Below are 23,536 nucleotides of genomic sequence, written 5' to 3'. Positions count from 1 at the left end.
CTAAGAGAAAAGAACAGCACACCGACTATTCCCTCTCTACCCCCACTTAACTTATTACACAAAAGGTCTCCTAGGCTTTACTTGCGTTGTAAACATTAAAATGCTGATATGCTGCTGAAAGTTCCTTCCGTAGGTTCCAGTCACTAATGCCCTTCCAGCCGGGTGATATCACCTCCAAAAAACCACTAGTACAAAGTGCACAGGCAACCGCTTTAGAAGCGTCCCCCCCCGGTCAATAAATCACTTCCGGGTCAAGTCTAAAATAGAAAAGAAAAGTCAACAGGGCTCTGGGGTTTTTTTTTTTTTGCAAGATATTTTTGGTCGTATGGAAAACATTTACAATGAACCTTTCCTTCATTTTTAAATTTGAAATTATTATTACACACGCTTAATTTTAATTCAAGAACCATCCGTCAATCGTTCTGTGTTACTATGGAAACAGTGATCCACAAATACGCTAACAAGACGAGCAAGCGAGCTCATTCTTGGCTAAAGGAAACAAACCAAAGACTGGGAAGCTAGAGATGGTAAAGTATAAACATTTGACTCACTGTACGACATTGTAAAGTTAAAGAGGTTTTGTAATATAACATAGCGTGAGCTAATTTATTGCAAAACGCGTTTTTAGATAAGGGGCTTAACGTTAGCAAGTGAACAGCGTTGTATTTTGTTTCCCAATCGCATTGCAAAAATCCCGCCCTACTACGCTAGGATTGGCTGCTGCGTCACAACACGGACACTTCAGCCATACATCTACGAGTTTACACGTAATTATGGGAACTATTATCCAATCCAAGCGTAGGGGTGGGATAAGTCAGAATTGCGGCGGGAAAGTGTTCAGCTTCCTGTTAAATCGTAAGGTTCAATAATAATTCAACAAGCAAAGCAAGTAATATGTAATCGAAGCCAGTGACGTGTGAATGGAAGAATATTTAATTAGCGCGAATAATTATTACGGTCCTAGTTTATGCAAGAAAGAAGAATCCATCTATCTGCTAATGTCTTCTTCGGTAGCACTAAGCGTGTTGTTTGTTTGTCGCCAGCAGGTGGTGCTATTACACCCCAGTTAACTGGTATTTACAGTGTGAGTAGAGATAAGATGGACAAGTTTTAAATGTACAGCCACCCTAATTTACTAATGATACAGTATAAAAATGAAACTAAAATGAGCAACGTTTTGTTAATTGTGACGTCTGGAAAATGAGGCTGGAATTTGACAAACAAAACTCGGACCATTTTTGACACCTCTGCTTGAAGTGTCACCTAAAAAAACCCATAACATTTTCAACATAACTATACACTATATGGCTAGAAGTTTGTGAATACCTGACCTTCACACCAATATCTGCTTTCTGAACATCCCAATAACCTCCACTCTTTTTGGAAGACTTTTACACTAGATTTTGGGGCATGGCTGTGGGGATTTGTCCATTCAGCCACAAGCATGAGTGAGGCATTACCCGCTTTCTGCCAAGGAGAACTAGGTGCTAGTGCCAGTTTGGAGTTGGTTCTACTTGTGAACCTTCTAAGAACTGGTTTGCTTTTCCACAGGCTAGAGAGCCACCATAGAGCCACATCATTACGTCATTGTATATGTTTGTAGATGTCTCTATGGCTTTAACAGCAACACAAGTGCCAAGCACAACAAAAACGGCGATGGTGGACTGCATCATTCTTTACGTGTTGCTCCTAGCTTTGTGAGCTCACATTGGCATCCGAACACGACTGGTCCAGCACAGTTGTGCTGCTTGTGATTGCTCTGGATGATGATTATATTTGAGAAGAAATGTTGGTCCTGATAATCATGCCCCCAACCCCTGTCGTAGGTGATTCTTGATTTTAGACCAGCAAAGTGTTGGTGCCACACTAGAATCAGTTTTCTTGGCTGGGAGCCGATTCTTTGACTCGTGAAGAACTTCACACTGAACTGGCCTTTGAACTACCATGGTGGAAAAGGGGTGGGAGTGGAGTTGAGTGAGAAGGCCTGGCGTACAGTCAGTGTTCCAGTTCATCCCAAAGGTGCTCAGTGGGGTTGAGACAGGGCACTGTGCAGACCATTTGAGTTCTTCCACTCCACCCTTGGCCAGCCATGTGTTCATGGACCTTGCTTTGTGCACAGGGGCATTGACCATTCTAAACAATTGTGTGCCTCCAATTTTATATAACTGCTATTGATTTCATATTTGATTTATTGCATGTTAAATGCAAACTGAACCAATTTATATAGTCATCCAGTGTGTTGGATTTCATTGGAAATGAAACGGACTCTTCCAATGCCTAAACCACATCACTGAGATACATGTTTAAAGATGCACGTATAACCTTCATCTCATCTCATTATCTCTAGCCGCTTTATCCTTCTACAGGGTCGCAGGCAAGCTGGAGCCTATCCCAGCTGACTATGGGCGAAAGGCGGGGTACACCCTGGACAAGTCGCCAGGTCATCACAGGGCTGACACATAGACACAGACAACCATTCACACTCACACCTACAGTCAATTTAGAGTCACCAGTTAACCTAACCTGCATGTCTTTGGACTGTGGGGGAAACCGGAGGACCCGGAGGAAACCCACGCGGACACGGGGAGAACATGCAAACTCCGCACAGAAAGGCCCTTGCCGGCCCCGGGGCTCGAACCCAGGACCTTCTTGCTGTGAGGCGACAGCGCTAACCACTACACCACCGTGCCGCCCACGTATAACCTTATACAAGAAAAAAACCTGTAGTTAAAGAGATTTTCCCAGGCGTTCACACAGTTATGTATTATTAAATAAAGAATTAATACCTGTATCATGATGAAACCTGAAGAAAATGTGAACAATTCCTGAGAAGGAATACAGCGCTCTGCTGTGTCTTACCACTAGATGGCGCACTTAACCTTCACATCAGTCCCCTCAATGTTACTTATAATGAATGAGAAAACGTTAGCAACTTTACCAAGCTCTAATCATCTACAGTTATCATATAACTGATGTATAGGTGTTTGTGAATATCCAGTATCATTAATTTAAATTGATCCGACGATGTTTATTATTTGATTTTGACATGGGTAAATTTGTAGCTGTTATCAACATCTGCTCGTTGTTACACATTTAAAGACAGCACTTGTGACTCGGTCCTCTTTAAATTCTTCCATTTTGTTTCTACAATTTTCCACATTTCCACAATGTCTGTACATTGATCTGTGCGAGCTGTGTAAAATGTTTGCTGCGATAGCACAGGGTGGACTGTGGGTGTCTGAGAAACTGCAGGTTTCCAGAAACCGTTCAGAAAGGAAAGGCCCACTTTTACTTGTATGTCCAGTGAATATAAGAGGCAGCAGATTAGCCTGGCTTTTTCCAGTGTGCTCTGGCTGGACCCAAACAAGGAAATTCACCAAGGTTTAGTGATCTCAGTGGAAGAAAAGTTTCTACCAGACTGTCGTTGTACTGTCTCGATAAAAGAACCCAGGCTTCTTACACTCAGTCATAGTGCTGAATTTATTGAGGAAACATTCATACCGTATACTTTTTTATGAGACAGGCCATTGTCCTTGGGTAAACCTGAACCGGGGAAGGAGTAAAGAAATGCGATCGGTCTCTTGTAGACCCCTGTTAACCTCTGCCATGAGAGGAATGAGAATGCAGAGCATCTACTGACAAGTATCGCAGTATGGTTTATAACGGTGTTGCTCATGAGGAGGAAATACTGTATATCATCCCTGCTTTCATCAAGCAGACTGGCTGTGTAAACAGTAGTTCAGGAGCATTCCTGCTGATTCATGTCACTTTTGGCTAAAACACGAGCCGTGTTTCATTTGTTTTGACATCACAGTTGCTTCATGCATTGAAACTTTTCTCTTATATTGTCATAGCTTTGTGAATCATACTCTGAGGATCAGTCATCTGAACATGACACATTTGTCAGTGTCGATAAACACTTTGTACTATATTGTGGTTTTTCTTTATCCAGGTTTCATGTAAGGTGTACCCTTCACAAATATTGTACACATCAGAAAGCTCTCTCCATTCACTGAGCCTATTCATTCACCTGTTTCCTGAAAATGGTTGGCATTTGTACGACTATAAATGTGGAATGTCGTGAGTCATTAGCACTTCAACTGTGTGACTGCGAGTGGTCAGGAAGGTAGTGAGTAATGCTCGGGTCTGCTGCACAGTTCAAGTCGAATCAGCATGTGCTTTTTTTCAGAAGGAAGGTAACTGAAGGTAGCTAAATAGTAGCTACACTTCTCTAATAGCTTTTTTTTCACAATGTGCTGCGCAGGAAGTTGTTTCACTGGGGTGGTTAATTTTTTGATAACCTTTCAGTGAAGAACTGTGCATCATTCTTAGAATGATGATAATTAAGGGGACAAAATATTTTGGACAAAATACTAAAAACCTGCCTCATGTTTCACAGCTTGCAGTCACCTAATGCGACACGTCATAACCAGTCGGGGACTTGATTGTACAGAGAAACGGTACACTTACATCCAGACGTTTCTGATAGGGCATCAAGACTCCCTTTTGTGAAGTGCAGGCTGTTTATGCCAATATTATCTCTTACACAGCTTAGTGAGGGGTAAAAATAAGCCTTCGTTGGGGGAAGGGCCCTCACTACACTATACCCTCAATATCTCAACTGCTCAGTTGTGTAAAAGTGTTTCCCCTCAGTCAAACACGTGCTGCTTTCATACATGTCAACCTATACGGAATGTCCGTATTTTATACGGATTTGATTCAATAAACGTAGTATACGGGCGTACAAATAAAGTTATACGGATTCTTTAAAAAAACTTCAATATTTATTTAGAGCTATAATCAATTCCCATGATGATAAGAGTGGATAACATTTACAAACGTACTGTACACCACAGAAAGCACAAACAGCCAGTAAAGAGTCTTATGAAATCGCGTGTTATCTTGTGGTAGCGAGACTTCGTTCCACTTTTGATCATGCGCACACCGCATTGCGAGAATCCTGCCAACTGGAAAGTAACATTTTGTTTGAAACACGTATTTCCACCTGAGCGACTTTCAATAGCGACTGAAAAGATTCTAAATGGGCACTCCGGCAAGATCAACACAGACACTTGCTGTGACATGCAGCCTCGTGAGGTATTGGTGCAGACTGCTAAAAAAAGCTGTCATGGAGTACAATTCAGAACATTAGAGTGACACTTTGTGTTTTTGTCGAACATTGGAGCTTTGTATTCATTCTGAAGGTTTATTGTTATTAATATTGAATAAAAAGTAACTTGGATATATCATTGTTAATTATCATTCAAATTTTAGATAAATTATTTTAATTTGCATCTTATACGGATTTTATAAGGGAAATACGGATTTTGGAGGTTGGTTATACAGGTTTGATTGACCAAAGGTTGACATGTATGTGCTTTAGCATTTGAAGGCAAGAAAATGTCCAACAAAATTTCTTCCAAAAATCACTTCATTCCGGTAATCTAAAACTTAATATATTAAGTACCGTTCTGAGTTAGGCTTCTTAGGTTCTGTATAAACTGCGGTGAGAAAAGAAGATAGCTTAGCTATGAATGAAACACTTTTTTTTTTTTTTTTATACCACTGAGACCCAACAAATCTGAGTGACTGTTAAACATCTGAACCACACCTTAATAATGCACATTAGTAATCATATTACGCACAGTTTAATCCGTCTATTAAAGGATGGTAGAAAGGGGGTAACGTCTCCCCACCCAATCTGTCCCTCTGAGTTACATGTTGATCCTGGGATTGAGATGCTGGCCTCTTCTGCCCCTCGGACCTGCTTGATCCATCCTGGTGCCCTGTGTCTGGTCGGAGTTTTATCGCAACGCTCCTGTGAAGGACGGCCCCATGAGGACAGTTGAGAGTTATACCTGTTAAAACTGTTAATATTATAGTCAGGCTGTCTGTTGTTGCCCAAATGAGGATGGGTTCCCTTTTGAGTCTGGTTCCTCTCGAGGTTTCTTCCTCATGTCGTCTGAGGGAGTTTTTCCTTGCCACCGTCGCCACAGGCTTGCTCATTGGGGATAGATTAGGGATAAAATTAGCTCATGTTTTAAGTCGTTCAAATTCTGTAAAGCTGCTTTGCGACAATGTTTATTGTTAAAAGCGCTATACAAATAAACTTGATTTGATTTGAACGTCTGTCTGACAGACAGTTGTCTGCCTCACTTGTATTGGGTTAGTCTTAGTTTATTTAACGTAATTGCTGGACTAGTTAAGCTGTTTCTAAACTGAAAACGTTGCTGAAAAGACTTCCAGGAACATGGTATTCTGAGGCTGCATGATTTTCCTGCACAGACTTCATAATGATCTGAAAGGTTACAAAATATGTCATTTATTAACATGAATATTGTCTGTTATTATTGGGGAATAAATCATGTTACAAAAAAAAAAAGAGCTGCTCCAGGCTGTGCTTTATAGCTTTTTATGCTTCTACCATTATCAATGTGACCTTTGTTATTCCGTGGTTAACACTGTACCTTGAAAAGAGTTTCTCATCAGTATTCCACTCCAGCTCTGTCTGGATCACATTCTGCTAAACATGTCTGACATGTAGCCTTCCATCCAGCAGAGGGCAGCCTGCAAGCGAAGAGCTGCACACTCCCTGTCTCCTCCATATTTCTGTTCAAGGACATTCTGTGCTTTAGTGTGAAGGTGAAAACTGCAACACCAGACTGAAAAGCAGAAAGTCCAGCCACCAGCGTTAAAAGCAAAATAGAGCTTTCACACTCTAGAATACTTACACTCCTCTGCATTCTGTAACAATTTTTGTAATGTTTTGGGGTGTTGGTTTAGTTTTTTATTAATAACCATTATTTAACTGTTAGTTTGACCTCGGGCCTGTTTCACATAGCGACATTATCACATCTCCTTCAAGTCCTGACTCTACAGCTGTGCGTTTGTGAAAAGGTAGCACCAGCTGTGTAATAACTGTAGGGTGGAAGCAGAGGCTCACACTCAAAACAGTGACCTCTGCATCCCATGTTGTGACAGATCCCAGCTGCCTGCTTATGCTGAGGGTTAGACCTCAAGTGTTCCAACTTGTTGTCCTTGCGCATGAGTTATCATTCCTGACATGTCTCTGCTGGGCCAGAGCTGATCACAGAGCTCACGCTGTGTCTGCTGTTCCCTTCGCAGGAGGAGCGCTTTGCCTTTCTGGCTGAGTGGTACGACCCCAGTGCTGCTCTCCTACGCCGCTATCAGCTCCTGTATTACCCTGAAGATGGGTCTGTGGAGATGGTAAGCATCCCGCCCACACTCTTTCCCCCCCGATGGAAATTTTATTCCCAGATGCACCCATTTCTAGTTGTAACACTACACCAATGTGTTTCACATGATCATTTTCCTTTTCCAACACTGCTTAATCTTGTAGTAAAACCGTAAATGCTTTTGTGGGGTAAACCAAACAAAAAATTCCTACCAGATTTATGAAAGTTTCAGTAACATGCATTTTCTTTTGCACTCACATGCACATTTCTGAGGGGTTTTAAAGCACAGATGATTTCATTTCAAAACTTAAAAAAGTCAAAGCTCACGGAGAACTGAAAATGACAAAATCATGACTTTGCAGTGTGAATGATAAATCTTCCAGTAATACAGCTCAGCCATTGCAGTGCATCAACTCCCACTGATGCACACTTCCTCCTTTCATAAGGTGCCCTTTCCTTGTCCTAAGTGAATAGCTAGACATATTTGTCTTCTTTTTATATATTTGTTTTGGTTTGCTTTCTGTCAAGTCATTAATATGAAATATATATTCACAAAATTTTCACTAAAGAATTGTGTGCAATTGAAATAAATAAGTGATTTAAACTTCACGAAGTATTTCATATATAAAATTGCAGTAACATCAGGCTCCTGGGTAATGCAACAGAAGAGCATTACCCAGGAGTATTCGCCATAAAGTCAGGAGATTGGGAATTTGAATCCCATCAATGCCACAGCCATTCTTGGTGAAGTCCAAGAGAGCAAACTTGGCCATGCTCTCAAGGTGGGAGGGATAGCGTACACTCTCCTATTATTCACAGTGACATTAGCCAATCGTGGGTATCTGGGAGCTTATGTATGTGGAAGAGGGCAGATAATCTGTTGGGTTACAGTGGTGCTTGAAAGTTTGTGAACCCTTTAGAATTTTCTATATTTCTGCATAAATATGACCTAAAACATCAGGTTTTCACACAAGTCCTAAAAGTAGATAAAGAGAACCCAGTTAAACAAATGAGACAAAAATATTATACTTGGTCATTTATTTATTGAGGAAAATGATCCAAGATTACATATCTGCGTCCTGACATCTTTTCTGAAACTTACGGTATCTTTTTTTGAAACTTTATCTTTTAATTAACATTAAAGCATTTTCTGCAGCTGTCGGTTGCTTTTCATGTTACTTACAGCCTACAACTAGTTACATGAAAGTTTCACGTGTAAAGTCAGCCAGAGGGAAGAGTCTCTGTTTCTCTGGTAACAATCAGTGACTCCAGTGTAGTGTACATAAATATGAGATTCTTCACCCAAGAGAAAGTCCTGCCTGCAATAAATTATGACGAATGTTGAGTTGCTTTGACTTTGTCAGTCAGTTTGATTTTAATCTGTAAGTTCTGACTGAGGTCTTATTGCCATATACCAGACCTGTGTGAGATTTCAGTACAGCAAAACTGAATATTAGATTAGGTGTTATTTTTGCAAATGAAAAATAGGAAAAGATTGAATTTGTGCACCTTTAGAATTTTACATGAGTTGATCCAGGCTTTTGGGCTGATTTAAGATTCCACATTAGACAATGTCCTCTATAGATTGTTGTCCACATACGTGTTCTTTTTCTCAATTTAGTTTGATGTAAAGAACCAGAGGACCTTTCTGAGAAGAATCAAATATGAGGACCTCCATCCAGAGGATCTCTTCTTGGGGAACCGTGTTGTTATCTTCTCTCGACAACTCAACCTCATTGACTATGGTGACCAATACACTGCCAACAAACTGGGCAGCAAGAAAGAGAGGTACTGTACTTCTTTAATTATTATAACACCAACCTTACCTTCCAACCTGATGAACAAGTTTGTGTTAAAAAAAAATTATGAAGAATTATATGTCTGAGTCTGTAAAAGTTTTAGTGCCTATTGTACAATTGCCTGAAATAACAATGCATTAGAAGCATAAAGATAACAGCCATTAGTAACAGACACCACCAAGCTGTGGTCTGGCACAGACTGAAGGTAAATACTTCTGAGGTCTCTCGCTGTCTAATTCGGCTAAAATGCATTCCAAACACCTTTTGAGCATTCTATTTGTTTAGTCGTAGTTAGGTTTCTGTTTACTTTGAAAGGAAATACTTTTTTAAAAAGAGAGAGAGAGAGAGAGAGAGAAATTCTTCCAAGCAGAGGCTTTCTTGCTGTGCTGTGTAATGAACAGTTTCCATATTTTATAGATAACGTGTAAATGAATCCCAAGTCTCTTTGTACGACTTTGAAATCAGACTCTGGAACCAGCCGGTCGAGTGTCCTATCCAGTTAAACTCAAGTTGTTTCTATCAACCTTAATGAATCAGGCTTTCAAACTTTGCAAATGGTTCCTGCTCTCAAATTGTAATTGCAATTAGTGGTAAACTAGTGACTCTGAAATGGCCTAATGGTTAGAGAAGCAGCTTTGGGACCAAAAGGTTGCTGGTTCGATTCCCTGGCCCAGCAGGAATGGAAGTGAATGAAGTGCCCTTGAGCAAGGCACCTAAACCCCCAACTGCTCCCAGGGCTGCTCTGGATATGTTGTATGTCACTCTGGATAAGAGCATCTGCTAAATGCCAGTAATGTAAATCAGAGGGCATGAAGTGATGAGTGATTTAAGAAGGTGTACTCTGCAGACTCATTAGACACAAATCAGTGGCAAAGACAAGGTAGAACATGTACCACACTTTTCTCCCTGAAGAAGAATAATATGTTGACAGGTGGTCACACTGGGTAACTCAGCTGTTATGTAGTTCTTGCTGCTGTTTTTTTTTTTTTCCTCATGGCTTGGCTGTTTGGTTCCTAGTATTCTAGCACCTGAGCAACAGTGATCAAAAACGTTAGAAACCATTGTATTCTCAGCTTAGGGGATTATTATGAACCAGCACTTTCAAGTAAAGTCATGCACGGATCAGCATTTCTAATTTTTGTTCTTCTGACCTATATAAAAGTGAAGACCTGTACTGCTCTCTAACTGTTTTTTCCCCTTGCAATAGTTAGCTTATAAAGCATGATGAATATTTGCATACCTTAAACCCTTTCTCACAAATGTGATATTTAAAAAAATTTTTTTTTCCTCTTCCATAGGACATTGGCTATGATTAAACCAGATGCAGTGACCAAAGTAGGCAGCATTATTCAGATGGTTTATGATGCCGGTCTTATTGTCACCAAGGCCAAAATGACGAAGCTGTCTGGGTGAGCCGACAAACACCATTAAAAATTATCTCTTCCAATTAATTAACAGCGCTTGAGGGATTAGTGGCCACATTAAGAGCTGTTGTTTCTTTCTCATGCAGGGAAATGTGCACTACTGGTAGGGATTGCACAAATACTAATTCACCAGTGTTGTCCGTTAGTCATCTGTTCAGTAGTTAAAGCAAAATCTATTGAAGGGCATTGTGATATTTAGTCTGTTTTATTTGTTCAACAAAGAACGCATCAAACCGCACTTCACTTAATGGCCATACAGAGGCTACAAATTAAATTTACAGCTTCAATGATTTTTATGCTTTTTCACTGTTGCCAAATGAAAATTAAAAAATCATTTCAATAAATGCAATTTAGCCGTGGTGGATCTCCAGGAAAGGTGGCTGTGATGCTGGTCATTGTAATAAGGTTGCAAAACAAACACTACCTTCCAGTCAGCTGCAGGGAAAAACAGGTGAAACTGTACAAAGCCATCTCCTCTGTTCTGGTCTGAAATAAATATCAAGTCAGATCAGTTGTGATGCCTGTACAGTGGTGCTTGAAAGTTTGTGAACCCTTTAGAATTTTCTATATTTCTGCATAAATATGACCTAAAACATCATCTGATTTTCACACAAGTCCTAAAAGTAGATAAAGAGAACCCAGTTACACAAATGAGACAAAAATATTATACTTGGTCATTTATTTATTGAGGAAGATGAAATTCGAGTCAGGTGTTTTCAATCAATGGGATGACAATCAGGTGTGAGTGGGCACCCTGTTTTATTTAAAGAACAGGGATCTATCAAAGTCTGATCTTCACAACACTTGTTTGTGGAAGTGTATCATGGCACAAACAAAGGAGATTTCTGAGGACCTCAGAAAAAGCATTGTTGATGCTCATCAGACTGGAAAAGGTTACAAAACCATCTCTAAAGAGTTTGGACTCCACCAATCCACAGTCAGGCAGATTGTGTACAAATAGGAAATTCAAGACCATTGTTACCCTCCCCAGGAGTGGTCGACCAACAAAGATCACTCCAAGAGCAAGGTGTGTAATAGTTGATGAGGTCACAAAGGACCCCAGGGTAACTTCTAAGCAATTGAAGGCCTCTCTCACATTGGCTAATATTCATGAGTCCACCATCAGGAGAACACTGAACAACAATGGTGTGCATGGCAGGGTTGCAAGGAGAAAGCCACAGCTCTCCAAAAAGAACATTGCTGCTTGTCTGCAGTTTGCTAAAGATCACATGGACAAGCCAGAAGGCTATTGGAAAAAATGTTTTGTGGACGGATGAGACCAAAATAGAACTTTTTGGTTTAAATGAGAAGCGTTATGTTTGGAGAAAGTATTCTAGCATAAGAACCTTATTCCATCTGCGAAACATGGTGGTGGTAGTATCATGGTTTGGGCCTGTTTTGCTGCATCTGGGCCAGGACGGCTTGCCATCATTGACGGAACAATGAATTCTGAATTATACCAGCGAATTCTAAAGGAAAAATGTCAGGACATCTGTCCATGAACTGAATCTCAAAAGAAGGTAGGTCATGCAGCAAGACAACAATCCTAAGCACACAAGTCATTCTACCAAAGAATGGTTAAAGAAGAATAAAGTTAATGTTTTGGAATGGCCAAGTCAAAGTCCTGACCTTAATCCAATTGAAATGTTGTGGAAGGACCTGAAGTGAGCAGTTCATGTGAGGAAACCCACCAACATCCCAGAGTTGAAGCTGTTCTGTACGGAGGAATGGGCTAAAATTCCTCCAAGCCTGTGTGCAGGACTGATCAACAGTTACCAGAAACATTTAGTTGCAGTTATTGCTGCACAAGGGGGTCACACCAGATACTGACAGCAAAGGTTCACATACTTTTGCCACTCACAGATATGTAATCTTGGATCATTTTCCTCAATAAATAAATGGCCAAGTATAATATTTTTGTCTCATTTGTTTAACTGGTTTTTTTTTTATCTACTTTTAGGACTTGTGTGAAAATCTGATGATGTTTTAGGTCATATTTATGCAGAAATATAGAAAATTCTAAAGGGTTCACAAACTTTCAAGCACCACTGTATATAGTTTCCTTGTCCTTTGAAGCTGTCATGTTATAATGAAAGAATGACTATAACAGTTCATGTATTTGTGAAAGCTGTCACATCAATTATCTCATCTCATCTCATTATCTCTAGCCGCTTTATCCTGTCCTACAGGGTCGCAGGCAAGCTGGAGCCTATCCCAGCTGACTACGGGCGAAAGGCGGGGTACACCCTGGACAAGTCGCCAGGTCATCACAGGGCTGACACATAGACACAGACAACCATTCACACTCACATTCACACCTACGGTCAATTTAGAGTCACCAGTTAACCTAACCTGCATGTCTTTGGACTGTGGGGGAAACCGGAGCACCCGGAGGAAACCCACGCGGACACGGGGAGAACATGCGAACTCCGCACAGAAAGGCCCTCGCCGGCCACGGGGCTCGAACCCGGACCTTCTTGCTGTGAGGCGACAGCGCTAACCACTACAACACCGTGCCATCTAATAATGGTCTGGGCATGTAGGTTGTATTCATCAAGTGTGTTAGAATCAGAAAATTTTGTTTAAACTGAAAATTAATATTAGTTGCGAATAAAAATAAATTCTCATTTTATTCGTGTTCAGAAGCAGAAAACATAACATGCATGTGATTGCATAGAAATGGTTTTGACAGGCAGAGGTCAGTACAGTTGAAATGTGAACGTTGTTATTTTTAGAAGGAGTGATTTCATATTTAAGTTATTCCACGAAGTTGAGTTTTACATGAGCTGATTGCACCTCGTTGGCTATAAGCCATGTACAATGATATTGAGTGGAATAACTGTTTTATTCTGTTCACATTCACTGGATTTTGAGAAACAGAGCGTTTTTTTTTTTATTTTTTGCAAATTTGATAAATAAAAACTATACGAAACGTCCGACAATCATTTTCGCTTGGAATGGAAACAAACCAACGAAATGACAGTAGCAATTTGTGAAAAATGCTATAATAAGAATTCTTGAAAAATAAAAACAAGATATGTTCTTACCATCAAATATTGTTATTCCATATTTTGTTGCTTTTTTTTTTTTGTATTTTATGGGGTTTTGTTTTCGAGTAGAGTTTTTTATTTCATCCTCGGTTGGTTCAGCAACACGCGCCGCCATTTTGTTTTTCTCTACTCACGATATTCAAGCTGATATCCTAGTAGTAGAGTAGCCAATCAGAGCATGTGATTGCTCATATCCAGTGAATGTGGATAGAATATTTAGTGATATGACTAATCTGTTAGGTGGCTATAGCTGTAGTTCAGAAACCTAGATGTGCTCCTAATTGAACTACTTAAAAATAAAGTTCACTAAAAAAATTTCGATATCCTATTTATTTGTTTGTTTGTTCGTTATTGCCTCATTTTGTAGCTTTCTTTCTCTCCGTTTTTACCTTTGACTGTGGTGTAAACACACCCTGTCAAGTGCTGAGACATTTGCTGTGGTCTGATGAGTGTGACATGTTTTTCATTGCTCTTCTTTTTTTTTAAACTCTGCATGTTCAATCTCTTCCTGTTGAAATGTATTCATTCGTTTAAACACCCATAACTGCTGTTGCACAACTAAAGGAATGGGTCTGATTGCAGTTATACTGATAACTGCTGACGTTAATTTGCTGAACTACAGATGCACTGGAAGACAGATATTTAATAGGCACTGGAGAGTAAGATTTTATGCAACTGACTGTGCTCAGATGTGTAGGTGTTTAGTAGTGCTACATAACCTTCATGAGATGTGGTGTGTCTATTAATATGAAACCTTTTTCTTTCATAATTATTATTATTATTCTAGTTATTATTATTTATTTATTTATTTATTTATTTATTTTTTAATTTTTTTTTTAAAGACTGACCCTTTAAGTAGTAAAACATAGTGACTGAACCTGGAAAGTGCTGAGTGTTTTTTTTTTTTTTTTCTGTCTTCCTGGAAGGCTATGTGGAATTATGAGTGACTGTTGTTTTTGGGAGATCAGGGCTTTTAACCTTTTATCAGCTTTTTAACTTGCACTTTAGTGGTTCAAAAGAATAAGAGTATAAGAATAAGGTATTGTAGCGTACATCTTTATGTACTGTCTTGTTTAAATGAGGAGAACTTGTAGTCATGTCACCTGCTTGATTTAGAAAATAATGAGAATTTTAAAATTGCTTGACCAATGAAGAGGAACAAATTGTTCTCAATGCAGGCCTTGGTCTTGGTATAGAAGTAAGCTGGGCTCATTGGATCACTTATTAACTGTGTGTACTTTTATGGCTTTCTTACAGGAAGCAGGCAGCGGACTTTTACATGGAACATCAGTCAAAGTCTTTTTTCAAGTAAGTCTCTCCCGAGTGAATGATTCACTCCGGTGAGTTTGCTGGAGCTTTTCAAAGGTATTTTAAAGGCCGGTTTTCTTGCATCACCGTTCTTTTGACTTTGCGTGTTGTCTCTGGGACGTTCCTCCCACCTTCCAATGTCTTTAGATGACATGGCAGGTGTTTTTTTTTTTTTTTTCAAGAAAGTGACGTAAAATCATTGTGGTGACCTCTGAACTGGCAACTTTGGAATCCGTTGAATCATTGGAGGACACTGCAAAGACATTTATAGTGCCATTGTAGACCGTGCCTTCAAATTAATCAATAGTCAGATAAATCAAGTATTTTTTTTTTTTTGTATATGAATGGCATAACATGTCTATAGTGAGGTAGATTGTTGTACCTTTGGGACTTTGATGTAGAATGTAAAAGTGGCAAATAGTCTGACAAGTATAAAGCAAGAAAAAGTGCCTAACAGCAAGGCAGTATGTTTAACTCTACAGCAACATGATTCTCTGTGCTGTGAGATTTTAATTTAAACATGCACACACTGACTGACTTTTTTTTTTTGTTGTTTTAAACAGTAACCTGGTGCAGTTTGTGAGCTCTGGGCCTATAATTGTCATGGAGCTGATGGGAGATGAGGCTGTGTCTGTATGGAGGAGGGTTCTGGGTCCTACTGACTCTGGTGTGGCACGCAAAGACACTCCAGCCAGCCTCCATGCCCAGTTTGGAACGGATGGCACCAAAAATGCAGGGCATGGGTCAGACTCATTGGCATCTGCGGCACGGGTATTTAAACAGAAACACTCCTCTTAGACACAAAGGCTCTTATTCATCACAGTTGCATAGAAACGAGTGCAGATTTGAAAGCGCACTGTTCCCACTTCCTAAACCCTTATTTACATGTAATATACATTCAGTAACTGCAGTTGTCCAGCCTATGCATACACTAAATGGGCAAAAGTTTGTGGACACCTGACCATCACACGTGGTTTCTCCCCAAACTGTTGCCTGAAAGATGGAAGCAGACAGTTGTCTCGAATGTCTTTTGTATGCTGTAGCATTTTCAATGAAACCCAGCAAGCGATTAAAAGCAACCAGTATAAATTGGTTCAGTTTGCAGCCATTGCATTTAACATGCAATAAATTTAAATGTGAAATCGATAGCAGTTATATAAAGTTCGAAGCACAATTATTTAGAATGTCTTTATATGCCATAGCATTATGCTTTCCAGATATGTTCCAGCATGACAAAGCCCTTGTACAGAAAGCAAGGCCCATGTAGACATGATTTGCCAAGGTTGAAGTGGAAGAACTTGTTTGGTTTGACGCCTCAACACCTCAACCCTACTGAACCTCTTTGGGATGAATTGGAATACTGACAGCACCCCAAGCCTCCCCACCTGACCTCACTAATGCTCTTTTGCCTGAATGGGAAATCCTTATAGCCACACTCCAAAATCTCATGGAAAGCCTTCCCAAAAGAGTGGAGGTTATAATCACAGCTAAAGGGGACTAAACCTGGAATGGGATGTTCAAAAAGCATGTGCAAGCCTTCCTTTTTATTTCTCTAGCTATTTGTTTCTAGATTTTTCTTCATTTTAGAACTTTAATAGGTTTTACTTACCTGAAGTCAGATTTAATTAAAGTTCTATTTATAAATATAGCCAAGTTCCCATCCTAAACCCCCAGCTAGTGCAGAGTACCCTGAGGTGCTGGAGGGACACCATGTAGTGCCAAACCTCACAAAAGGTCCCACATGGTTCTAATTGAGGCACTGCTGGAAGGGAAAGGCTTCTTGAAACAAATCCTTATTTCAAATAAATGGAACCCTGAAGGAAATTGATGAAAGACTGACAACGTGACTACCAAAATTAATAAAAGCACATAAAGTTAGGTTTTAGTTTTGAATGAAAATAATTATCCGATGACCTCAAACGTTGCTCAGTGAGATCTAGCCCAGGCATGTAGTTAGTTCCCCTCCCCAAAATGCTGTGCTGAAGGATCTGGGAGAGGCATGATGTATGTTTGTGCAGTATTGTAAAAAAATACTTATTCACAATACAAATCATGTGTTGATGCTAACTGCCTTAGGTGTGTTGTTGTTTTTTTTGAGGGGGGGGACAGCATTCTGCAAGTTCAGTTTAAGTATCAGTGTGTGTGTGTGTGTGTGTGTGTGTGTGGTTTTTTTTTTTTTTTTGGTTATGCTACTCAGTTTACTATACTTGCCATATTTGTGAAGAACATTGCTTTTGAGGATTAAACTGCATCAAATTTAGATTACTGAAGAGTTATACTCAAATTTGCACACATACTCCTACAGATACGCAATAGCTGAAATCATAAAACTGTTGGTGGAATTTGTGTATGTTTGCTGCATATGACCAGATTTGAAATTGCATTTGATTACATGTGCAACAGTTCATGAACTGTTTATTCATTCTGTTATAGTTCATGAACACATTATACTGTAGTTGAATGATATTCTAGCATTTAATTCTCCCTCTCTAGGAGCTGGAGTTCTTTTTTCCTTCAACAACAAGTCACGGCCCTACCAACACAGCCAAATATCAAGACTCTACCTGTTGCATCATCAAACCACATGCTGTTTCAGATGGTAAAGCACCACATGAGTACATGTTGCAGGTTAAATCCGGTCTTAGGTTAAACCTGCGTTCAACCTAGGTCGAATTGGTGAACGACATTTTACCTAGGTAAAATGTGTATTCAACCTAGGTTCAACTGTCTCTGAAAAGGGATTTTTTTTTTATGCGCTGTCATAAAAAAAAAAAAAATGGGGGTGTTTTTTGGGTTTGAAATAATTTAAAAAAAAAAAGAAGAAAATGGAAATTGTCGTCTTCTCTCACACATGCTCTCTCCTCTTTCTACCCACTAACCTCCCCTCTCTGGTCCTCATCACTTGGACTCCCTTCCCTTGATGTCGTACCTTCTCAACTACCGGTACCTCTCTACAAACCACAATGAAATAAAGAATTTTTATTGTACTCACCCGGATTTGAGCTCGCACCCTCCAGAGCCTTGGTCCACAGTGTTTACCACTACACTACACAGTTTAACATTGCAAATTCTCCCATACCCTAACAAAAAACTAACTCAAACCCTAAAATAAAGCTAACCCTAACAAAAAGCTAACCCAAACCTCAACAGAAAGCTAACCCTAAAATAAAACTAACCCAAACCCTAAAATAAAACTAACCCTAACAAAAACCTAACTCTAACAAAAAGCTAACCCAAACCCTAACAAAAAGCTAACCGTCTCAAAACGTACAAAAATTATAAATTTAACCTAGATTGAATGCTGTCTATATATTTAACCTAGGTAAAATATGGTTCACCAATTCAACCTGAGAACGGACTTCACCTGCAACATACACACACGCACAGTAGCCTCAGGCTTAACAGACAGCACATGTCAGTTGATTTGTATGATTCACATGCATGTTAAATATGGGGCATTTATAGCTTTTTCTATTGTGTTTACTGTCTCAGCTGAATATAGACTGATATACTTTAAGTACAACAAAACCTTTATATTGGTTTTGCATGGTTGGGAACCATTATTGTTGTGTTTAAATTAGCACTGTTATACAATATGTTTATGTTAAAGATGCTTGTTTGTGTTGTTGAGAGCATGTCTGTTTTCTTTGGTAGTCCTCACCCAGTTCTTAATGGCCTTTAGATACTCATCTCATTATCTGTAGCCGCTTTATCCTGTTCTACAGGGTCGCAGGCAAGCTGGAGCCTATCCCAGCTGACTACGGGCGAAAGGCGGGGTACACCCTGGACAAGTCGCCAGGTCATCACAGGGCTGACACATAGACACAGACAACCATTCACACTCATATTCACACCTACGGTCAATTTAGAGCCACCAGTTAACCTAACCTGCATGTCTTTGGACTGTGGGGGAAACCGGAGCACCCGGAGGAAACCCACGCGGACACGGGGAGAACATGCAAACTCTGCACAGAAAGGCCCTCGCCGGCCACAGGGCTCGAACCCAGGACCTTCTTGCTGTGAGGCGACAGCGCTAACCACCACGCCGCCCCCCCTTTTAGATACTGACTGGTTTAAAAATATATATATATGGTCTTGCTACTTTAGCGAATTTACCTAGTGAAGCATGAACAGCTGAATGGTCTTAAGCACACTGGAATCTGAATTAGAGTAAATGTCAGTGTAAAAATGTCATGTGCCTGATCTGTAGAATTGATAGAGTCTGAAATGTTTTGTCAATAAACGTGGAAAAAAATAAAATGCTTGCTTTCACAGAAAGGGGCAATTTGTCTGACATGGCAGACGACCAACCACAAACATTTTCCTGTAGCTCATTGGGAAACTTTTGGGATTATTTCTGTTATTTAATTGTGACCAGAAAAGCATGCAAAAGATATCAGATGCACCGTGGCCTGTGGGTGGAGCATCTGAGCCTGATGCTAGTGTTCATGTGATGTTACATGTCTGTCTGTACAAGTGCGCACGTGAAGACAAATCTGCAACAGAGTGAAAAGGACATTTTATCACATGCATGACACTGCAGTTGTCTGTGAAATCCACATGCTTTCCAACCAGGGCTTTATGAGAACCCTATTTATTTATATAAGTCCAAAAGTTTGTAGATATACTTTAACCCAAACACTATGAAACACCATGGACAACATAACATCTCTATAAAAAATAAATAAGAAGTGACGCAACAACTGATCTACTGCCCTGCTGGTTGGCTGCAGTATAATGTGTAGAACCGCCCATCCCCATGTGTTTCAGTGATGGAATAGCCTGTTTTCCATGTCACCTTTCTCGTCTAAACTGTTTTTCCATCGACAGTGTCTAATTCAAACATTAGTTTTATTCTAATTAGTTTTCCCTATGCTGATATCTCCACATTAATTTTTAGTTTCCCCCAGAAATTAGTTTTTAAAAAGTTATTCTCCTATATCATAACGCGGATACACTTGAGAGTGAAGTGACTGGCAACCTTGGCAATGCACTGGACCTCGGTATAGGGAGTAGGGGGCAGGTCTACCCAATGAGTAGATGTACTTGACTTTAATCTCGTTTCTACTACACAGACTCTGGATCCAGATAGTAGCAGAAAGTCTCCACTGAGCAAACTCTGGCTCCAAACCTGACAACATGGCGGAGGAATTTTGGCTTCACTTCTGTAGAAAAGAATGGCATGTAGCCACACCAGCCATATTTTTGCAGTCCTTGCTTTTAGACATACAGTGATACTACAGGCCATGCATTTTGTCAGTAACTATTTGAGTTGAATAAGCAAATGAGAGTTTCTGTTAAAATGCATAGGAATTAACTCTTAACGTGCTAAATGTGCTAACCTATATGAGTGTACTTGTTTTGTGTATGGACATGTATATTCAGCAAGCATCTCATCTCATTATCTGTAGCCGCTTTATCCTGTTCTACAGGGTCGCAGGCAAGCTGGAGCCTATCCCAGCTGACTACGGGCGAAAGGCGGGGTACACCCTGGACAAGTCGCCAGGTCATCACAGGGCTGACACATAGACACAGACAACCATTCACACTCACATTCACACCTACGGTCAATTTAGAGTCACCAGTTAACCTAACCTGCATGTCTTTGGACTGTGGGGGAAACCGGAGCACCCGGAGGAAACCCACGCGGACACGGGGAGAACATGCAAACTCCGCACAGAAAGACCCTCGCCGGCCACGGGGCTCGAACCCAGACCTTCTTGCTGTGAGGCGACAGCGCTAACCACTACACCACCGTGCCGCCCCTTCAGCAAGCATGTCACGTAATTTAATTTCTACTTTTAAAATATCTTGAAAATATTTACTTTTTAAGTTACTCCTGCTAGCCTTCAATGTTAAACCTCTTTCTTTATGGTGAATATCTCTCCCAAAAGCCAGTATATACTTTTAGCCCTCCTTCTTTCTGAATTTTCTTTTTCTAAATCCCTCTCCTGATCCCTGTTCATAGAGCATGCCACCAAGGCAGTGACCTGTGAAATCTCCAGTTCTCTGGATGAAGCTGAGGGAAGGCATTTTACATAACCAGCATGTCCGGAGTTGATCTTTTACATTGTAGTGACTAAATTGTCCTTGGTGGGAATATTCTGGAAAGCTCAACAGCCATAAAATGGGTCTTTAGTTCAGCTAAAAAAAAACATTCTGACATGTCTTCAAATAGGAACTGATTAACAGTTACTTTGGTCACGTGTGAATTACTAGTTAGTCGTGTATTGAAATTCTGGCTGTGTTTGTTTTCCCTGCATGTTTACAGCTTTGTCCTGCTACATTTTTCAGGCCCCTACACTCTACAGAACTGTAAAGGTCAGATAATTAATTCCTTCACAATGGTCAGCCAGTGGCCTCAGATTAGCCCATATACAGTTGGGTCCATATATATTTGGACACTGACACACGTTTTTTTACCTGTTTACTGAAACGTATTCAAGTTATAGTTATATAATGGACATGAACATAAAGTCCAGACTTTCAGCTTTCATTTGAGGGTATCCACATTAAAATTGGATGAAGGGTTTAGGAGTTTCAGCTCCTTAACATGTGCCACACTGTTTGTAAAGGGACCAAAAGTAATTGGACAATTGACTCAAAGGCTATTTCATGGGCAGGTGTGGGCAATTCCTTCGTTATGTTATTCTCAATTAAGCAGATAAAAGGCCTGGAGTTGATTTGAGGTGTGGTGCTTGCATTTGGAAGATTTTGCTGTGAAGAAAACATGCGGTCAGAGGAGCTCTCCATGCAGGTGAAACAAGCCATCCTTAAGCTGCGAAAACAGAAAAAAACCCATCCAAGAAATTGCTACAATATTAGGAGTGGCAAAATCTACAGTTTGGTACATCCTGAGAAAGAAAGAAAGAAAGAAAGCACTGGTGAACTCCTCAATGAAAAAAGACCTGGATGCCCACAGAAGACAACAGTGGTGGATGATCGCGGAATAATTTCCATGGTGAAGAGAAACCCCTTCACAACAGCCAACCAAGTGAACAACATTCTCCAGGAGGTAGGCGTATCAATATCCAAATCTACCATAAAGAGAAGACTGTATGAAAGTAAATACAGAGGGTTCACTGCACGGTGCAAGCAACTCATAAGCCTCAAGAATAAAAAGGCTAGATTGGACTTTGCTAAAAAACATCTAAAAAAGCTAGCACAGTTCTGGAAGAACATTCTTTGGACAGATGAAACCAAGATCAACCTCTACCAGAATGATGGAAAGAAAAAAGTATGGTGAAGGCGTGATACAGCTCATGATCCAAAGCATATCACGTCATCTGTAAAACACGGCAGAGGCAGTGTGATGGCTTGGGCATGCATGGCTGCCAGTGGCACTGGGTCACTAGTGTTTATTGATGATGTGACACAGGACAGAAGCAGCCGGATGAATTCTGAGGTATTCAGAGACGTACTGTGTGCTCAAATCCAGCCAAATGCAGCCAAACTGATTGGTCGGCGTTTCATAATACAGATGGACAATGACCCAAAACATAAAGCCAAAGCAACCCAGGAGTTTATTAAAGCAAAGAAGTGGAATATTCTTGAATGGCCAAGTCAGTCACCTGATCTCAACCCAGTTGAGCATGCATTTCACTTGTTGAAGACTCAACTAAAGACAGAAAGGCCCACAAACAGACAGCAACTGAAAACCGCTGCAGTAAAGGCCTGGCAGAGCATTAAAAAGGAGGAAACACAGCATCTGGTGATGTCCATGAGTTCAAGACTTCAGGCAGTCATTGCCAACAAAGGGTTTTCAACCAAGTATTAGAAATGAACATTTTATTTACAATTATTTAATTTGTCCAATTACTTTTGAGCCCCTGAAATGAAGGGATTGTTTAAAAAATGCTTTAGTTCCTCACATTTTTATGCAATCATTTTGTTCAACCCACTGAATTAAAGCTGAAAGTCTGAACTTCAACTGCATCTGAATTGTTTTGTTCAAAATTCATTGTGGTTATGTACAGAACCAAAATTAGAAAAATGTTGTCGCTGTCCAAATATTTATGGACCTAACTGTAGTTCACATGTAAAAGTGAGACCCAAATTCAACTAATCGGTGTTCGTTATGGTTGAATTAAGCTCTTTAACAATACTACACACGCGATGGGAAGGGAAAGCGTGATTTTGCTGTTTGTTCTCCTGTATTGAAAAAGCTGTTGGGCAACAATAGCAAAGAGATTGCTATAATTAACAATTATTCGCCAAAGGCGAGGTGATTAATAACAAGATGAAATCAAAGTTATTATTCACCGATATTCACTGAGCCTGACGCAGATGAGTGTTTGTTTTATTATAAAGAAACCAGTGTGTTTTTAAAAATTAATTCAGTCTTCAAAAGCAGCAAGCAAATGTAATGTGTGCAGACTTGTCACTTATCTACACCAAGTCACATAAAATGCTTGGCTTTGAAATGGATAAAATAAATCACAATTCCACCCTACCTTTGAATAGTTTTAGACCAAACTTCCTAGTATCTTTAGTGCTTTTAGGGACAGGATTTTCTTTCATAATTTCTAATTCTTCCTAACTTACGGTGACAAAGCGCTTGGCCGCCATTTTGCTGAGCCGCTGGAAGTGATTATTGAGAAATAGTCCGCATCTCTTGACCAATCAGCGCACACGATTTCCTATAATCACCTCCATATTTATGTTAAGAGATACTGTCAGAACATTGACTGAATTAAAAATAAATTAATGAATGGGGGGAATGTTTGGCATTTAATCTCCTTGACAGATGCATGCATGTC

At 40.0% G+C, this 23,536-nt stretch overlaps 1 protein-coding gene across 2 annotated transcripts in view; it reads left to right on the top strand.

The window, feature by feature from the left end:
• Nucleotides 1-278: 278 nt before the first annotated feature.
• Nucleotides 279-23,536, top strand: part of nme7 (NME/NM23 family member 7) — a 74,053-nt gene continuing 50,795 nt past the window's right edge. The window contains exons 1-7 of one of the 2 annotated variants that reach the window (XM_060919839.1): nt 279-527; nt 7,126-7,227; nt 8,818-8,984; nt 10,294-10,404; nt 14,727-14,777; nt 15,341-15,548; nt 17,271-17,376. In XM_060919839.1, the coding sequence (XP_060775822.1) occupies nt 525-527; nt 7,126-7,227; nt 8,818-8,984; nt 10,294-10,404; nt 14,727-14,777; nt 15,341-15,548; nt 17,271-17,376 (748 nt within the window). In that variant the 5' untranslated portion in view covers nt 279-524. The remainder of the gene's footprint in view (nt 528-7,125; nt 7,228-8,817; nt 8,985-10,293; nt 10,405-14,726; nt 14,778-15,340; nt 15,549-17,270; nt 17,377-23,536) is intronic. The other variant, XM_060919838.1, reaches the window with a different exon arrangement.

Source organism: Neoarius graeffei, chromosome 4 (assembly GCF_027579695.1).
Source record: "Neoarius graeffei isolate fNeoGra1 chromosome 4, fNeoGra1.pri, whole genome shotgun sequence".
NCBI classification, from domain to species: Eukaryota; Metazoa; Chordata; class Actinopteri; order Siluriformes; family Ariidae; genus Neoarius; species Neoarius graeffei.
Note: the sequence above shows the minus strand (reverse complement) of the source record. Positions and strands in the feature narration are given on the sequence as shown.